The following is a 5,266-nucleotide window of genomic DNA, read 5'->3' on the forward strand; positions in this document are numbered from 1 at the left end:
CGCACACACTCAAGAAAAAGCAATACATGCAATATTAATGTTTCATCATAAAATTTGGGCCCCATCCGAGCACGAGTGAGAATCCAATGAGGAGTCAATACTTCACAGGGAAAAAGTCCAATGAAGCGTGCTTGCGTGTCTTATTAGATCACTGGCAGGCGCATATGAGAAGTCAGTGAGTTCCTTCCTGGGAGTTTTAATTAGAACAGCAGTCACTCGACTTTATCTTTGTTTTAAGGAAGGGGCTTCCAACATTCCTCAGCAGGAAGAGAGAAGACTGATTCCACCTGACATTACCACTGGATCCATTAAAAAATTAAGGCCTGTAAACAATCCCAGCAAGATACACTTCACCCGGGAAACCTGCGCACACGCCATACTTTTGTGTCCAAAAATTATTTTGCAAATATAATAATGCTCATTTCTGATTGACACTAACAGAAAGAGTCCAAAACCCTCCGCCAGGGAAGCTCAGTTTCCACTTTGACTGCATTCAGAACAAGACTTGAGCTCTCTTTGTTTACGTTCACTGGGGATTGCACTCTGCTGCCCCCTGTTGAAAGCTGTGTAACATGACCTAAATCTTTACATCATGGAATTGGGGGTGGTGGTGGTGGTGGTGGGGGTTGGGGGGGGGGGGGGGGGGGGTAATATTAAGGTCATATTAAGTGTGCACATAATAATAATAATAATAATAATAATAATAATAATAATAATAATAATAATAATAATACACGCTTTACATTAAAACAAAAGTTTTGGGACACTTTGTCATGTTTTATGATGACTCGGTGTGTTCAAACTTTTCACTGTTTTCTCACATGTGGTCACTCCACAATGTTCAGCGCATTCGTGTTTATGTTCAGAGCTCTACGAAACTGTTATGAGTCCCCCCCCCCCTCCCAATTTAAACTCCACTTCCACTTATAGGCTCCACCTCCATGATGCATGACGAAAAATACAACAATGTCCACTATTTGATTCCTTATTTAAAAAAAACAATTTAAAAAAGCTGATGTTTGAAGCAGTCGTGATCCACAACGTGGTTCCGAGCAAGCCCCTCCCACCTCTCCCTCCTTATAAGGCACAGAGCGAGCACTGGGAGATCAGATGAGACCACCACACTGGAGATATCGCACCATCCGGGAGGATTTTATTCTTCCCGTTCCCCGGCCAGCATGGATTTTCTCAATCACAACTACTTGAGCGCCAGGGGGCCCTACGACTACACTTTTAATTTCTGGAACGACTACCTGGGCCTGACCACGCTGGTCACCAAGAACCCCAAGCTGAGCATGCCCTACATGATGAGCCCCAACTCCATCACCGAGTCCCTGAAGGCCACGCTGGGGCTGGACGACGCGCCCGAGTGCGCCTGCGACGGCGGCGCGCTGGAGGGCGGCGGCGGCTGCTGCTGCTGCTTCGGATGCCCGCCCGGCACGCCCCCGCCGCCGGGCTGCGTCGCGGAACTCAAGGAGCGCTTCTCCATCCTCAGCCCCTTCCAGAGCCAGCTGCCGGAGCGGGAGGCGCACGGCTGCTTCCCCGGCTTCGAGCGCATGAGGAGCCGCGGCAAGCCGGCGTCCGTGCGCGCCAAACTGGAGCCCAAAATCTGCGTGTTCTGCCGGAACAACGGCGCCCCGGAGGAGGTGTACGGCTCGCACGTGCTCAAGACGCCCGACGGCCGGGTGGTGTGCCCCATCTTGCGGGCATACACTTGCCCGCTGTGCAGCGCCAACGGGGACAACGCGCACACCATCAAGTACTGCCCGCTGTCCAAGGAGCAGCCCCCGCAGAGGCCACTTAAGGGCGGCCGGGCTGTGGGGGGTAAGCGGATGAAAATATTCTAATAACAAGAGAAGTGATCGAAAGAAAGACAAAACGACTTTAAAATATGATGAAGAATTGCACTGAACAATTTGCAGATGACTGTTGCTTTTATTTAGACTTTTGACTATTCGTGCTGGGGTGTCCAACAAAATACATACAACAAAAATGCATACACCAATCCAATGAAGTGTAGTAGTCATATTTTAAGCAGTTAAATATATTTTTTTAAATATACTGTATGTTTTGTGTTATAGGTGACAAAGCAAATACTGTATTCGTTTTTTTTTAATATAAACTTTTTAGTGTGATCTTAATCTCATTGTCATTTCTAATACTTAGACAATTTAATATTGTTTTAATTTTTCTTTATCTTTTAGTGTGTGTGTGTGTGTGTGTATGTATATATATATATATATATATATATATATATATAATTTTTGTTTACTTTTTTTAGTTGTTGCTCTAATTTGTTGCTCTAAGTCCAATTTGCAATGCTAATTTTGATTCTGAAAAAAAGTTCATAATTATTCATTTATTTTTATTTTTGTTATACGTATATATATATGTATATATATATATTTTTTTTAAGTGTGGTCCTAAACCTCATATTTGTCATGTTTTTTTAGTCTTACTCAAATTAATACCATTTCAATTTTTTTTTCAATTTAGAGTCACCCTAAATCTACTTCATCATGTTGATTTGAATGCTTAAGGCTTTTTTGTTTTGTAATTTTTTAATGTTTTTTTCACTTTTCAAATCTTTTATTTTCTTGCAACGGGCCCATGAAAAAAATATTCGGCTGCACAATAGCCTCCGAGCCACACTTTGGACACCTCTCCCCCATGTATCCAGATGTATTTTTATAGTTCCTGTATCCACTCGTAGACGCCTTGTACATTGAATTTATTTTTTCCCCCCTGATGAGCTAATGTGTGTATATTTCAATACACCAATGTACAGTAATCATTCAGAGAGATGAACAAAAACTGAGTATTTTGGTTAGTGAGCTTTTGAATGTCATGTTTCTATAATGAGTATTTTTGTATATCTGGCAGCAAAGCTGACCTCTTTTGTTGTCGTTTAGAAAACCAAAGTTTTGTTGGCCATCGAAAACCCTCCTGTTATGTTGCGGGTCAACTTGACCCATTTGAAACTTGAGAAATGTTTAATTTTAAATATTTTGTTGGAATGGTTAAGAGATGAGCTATTAGTTACACATAAATAATGCTTATATATTTTTTTTTCTTCCTGTTTTGAATACTTTTGGATTAATTACTAAACATGGCCAGGGTCAAATTGACCCAAATTAAACTTCTTTTTGGCTTAATGAAAATGATGATCACATCTGTTCAATGAAATAGTTAGTCACCTAGTTAATATTGACATTTAAATGATGCAGTATGGGATTCCAACCCCCTGTTTTAGACACTATAGTTAGTGGTTCATGCAACGCTCCCCGGGTCAAATTGACCCATATGATACTTAATGAAAATGATATAGTTCACATATTTGACAAGAAAGTTGTCATTTGAATAAAGTATAGGTTATTGGGATTTTTAAAAACTCATTTTCAGACATGTATGGATGATTGAACACGTTTTGGGTCAAATTGACCCATATGCAACTTCTTGATGAAAATGGTTAGTTTCATCAAATGAAATTGGTATTCATGGAGTTAATAAGGACATATAAACGATGTTTATTGTGACTGAGACTTTTGAATCATTAAGAACACCCCGGGTCAGAATGACCCGATGAAACGAATTGATTAAAACAGTTCTTTTCACATATTTGAATTAAAATGTTTCATAAGTGAGTTCATAAAAAATATTGATTGGTATGTTTAAGTGACTGTTTTCTTTTGATTTCGCACAATTTCAGATCATTAAAAATAAAACACACACACACACATCTGGGCCAAATTGACCCACGGACATTAGCGAAAACAAAGGTAACAGGAGGGTTCAACAAAAGAATGTGTCTAGTCAGGAGTTGTTTGATCCCACAAAAGTTGACAGTTGAGAGAGTCCGCAAAGAGGCGGGACACAATGTGTCCTCTGTTTAAAGGAGCTTCTGTTCTTTTCCTCCCAGGAATGTTTTTCCCCACCGAGTTTCTCAAAGCCAAACGCCTTCGTTTTTGTTTACATTGCCAAATAAGGGCATCGACACACTGGATTTCACGCTTCTTCTTCTTCCCACTCGGAGACAAGCAAATGAATGTCAACCACACGCCGGTTTTACTGAGGAGTTCCCAAATAACAATAATCATGCAAAACTGTTGCGAATGTATGCAGAACTGCGCTTGTCTTGACAGTTTACCAAAGGAATCAACGGTTAAGGCTGGCATGTGTGCGTGTGCGCGCGTGTGATGTCGGTATTTGAACAAAGAGTGACCACAAGAGGGTGCTACCTCAACCTGATTTTTGTACTTAAAAGAAGAAGAAAAAACAAGTCTAAGGCAGTTTATTGATAGAATGCCATTTATAATAAGGATTTTTGATAGTATTTTGAATCTTTGTATAACATAATTGTATTTCTGTTGCATTTAACACAATGGGAGAGAACGTTACCGAGCGCGTTTTTTTTTGTGTAAATACTAATGAACATGCCCATACTTGTTAGGCAAATATACTTTGTTGTTGTTGTTGTTATTGTTGATGTTTGGATTAAATGAAGAAATGATGATGATGATGATGAAAACACTGTTGTTATTTATATTTGAGCACATTTCTTTTGGGCTGTATGCTGCTGTGCAGAATAACAAACATATGAAGTCATTAGAGAAATAATAAACTGATTAAATATTTGTCCTTTTACTTGGTCTACACTGAATCTTTACTCCACTGTTGACATGATTCATATATATAATTCGTAGCGGGGAGATGGCGGAAAGATAACAAATTTTCGGAAAAATAAAGGTCCGATTGATTAATTGTAATTTTTAGAAGTTAAGCTGCAGAACCAATGTTAACTACTTTGGACAGCAAACTAGTGGAGACTGTTTTTGGATACTTCCCTGTCGGACAAACCAAACATCGCCAACTACTGTCCTGGCATGCAAATTACAATGTTTTCAGTAAACTTTGGACAATGTTATCCAAAGTTTAGTTGAAAAAAATATCTGAAACTAAACTAAAATAAGAATAAACATTTATACTAATTATAATGAATCATTTATAGTAAAAAAAACTAATCTAATTAACATTATTTTTTCCAGGGGAGTGGCAAAATTACTGCCTTTTCATTCATATCTGCGCATCCAAACATATGAAAAAAGCAACAAAACTTATTTTTTCAAGAATTACAATGTGTCACTTTAGTACAAAATTCACATAAATACTATTTTAATTTTAAACACTCTTATCTCAAGGCACCAATGTATTGGGACTATCTTAGAAACGTTTTTTTTTTCCCCCATGGAAAATGCTTATTGACGGT

General features: G+C 38.9%; 1 protein-coding gene across 1 annotated transcript; it reads left to right on the forward strand.

Moving 5' to 3' along the window:
• Window positions 1-1,120: 1,120 nt before the first annotated feature.
• nanos1 (nanos homolog 1) lies at window positions 1,121-4,644 on the forward strand. The gene has a single exon (XM_086085805.1). The coding sequence runs from the start codon at window positions 1,179-1,181 to the stop codon at window positions 1,845-1,847; it is 669 nt and encodes a 222-aa protein (XP_085941931.1). The 5' UTR covers window positions 1,121-1,178; the 3' UTR covers window positions 1,848-4,644.
• Window positions 4,645-5,266: the final 622 nt, after the last annotated feature.

This window comes from Leptonotus elevatus, chromosome 9 (genome assembly GCF_054856555.1).
Source record: "Leptonotus elevatus isolate MCC_2025b chromosome 9, RoL_Lele_1.0, whole genome shotgun sequence".
Taxonomy (NCBI): Eukaryota; Metazoa; Chordata; class Actinopteri; order Syngnathiformes; family Syngnathidae; genus Leptonotus; species Leptonotus elevatus.

What these genes read in the sequence shown, in the direction of transcription:
- nanos1 (XM_086085805.1), top strand. Translation starts at nt 1,179, where the DNA reads ATGGATTTTCTCAATCACAACTACTTGAGCGCCAGGGGGCCCTACGAC.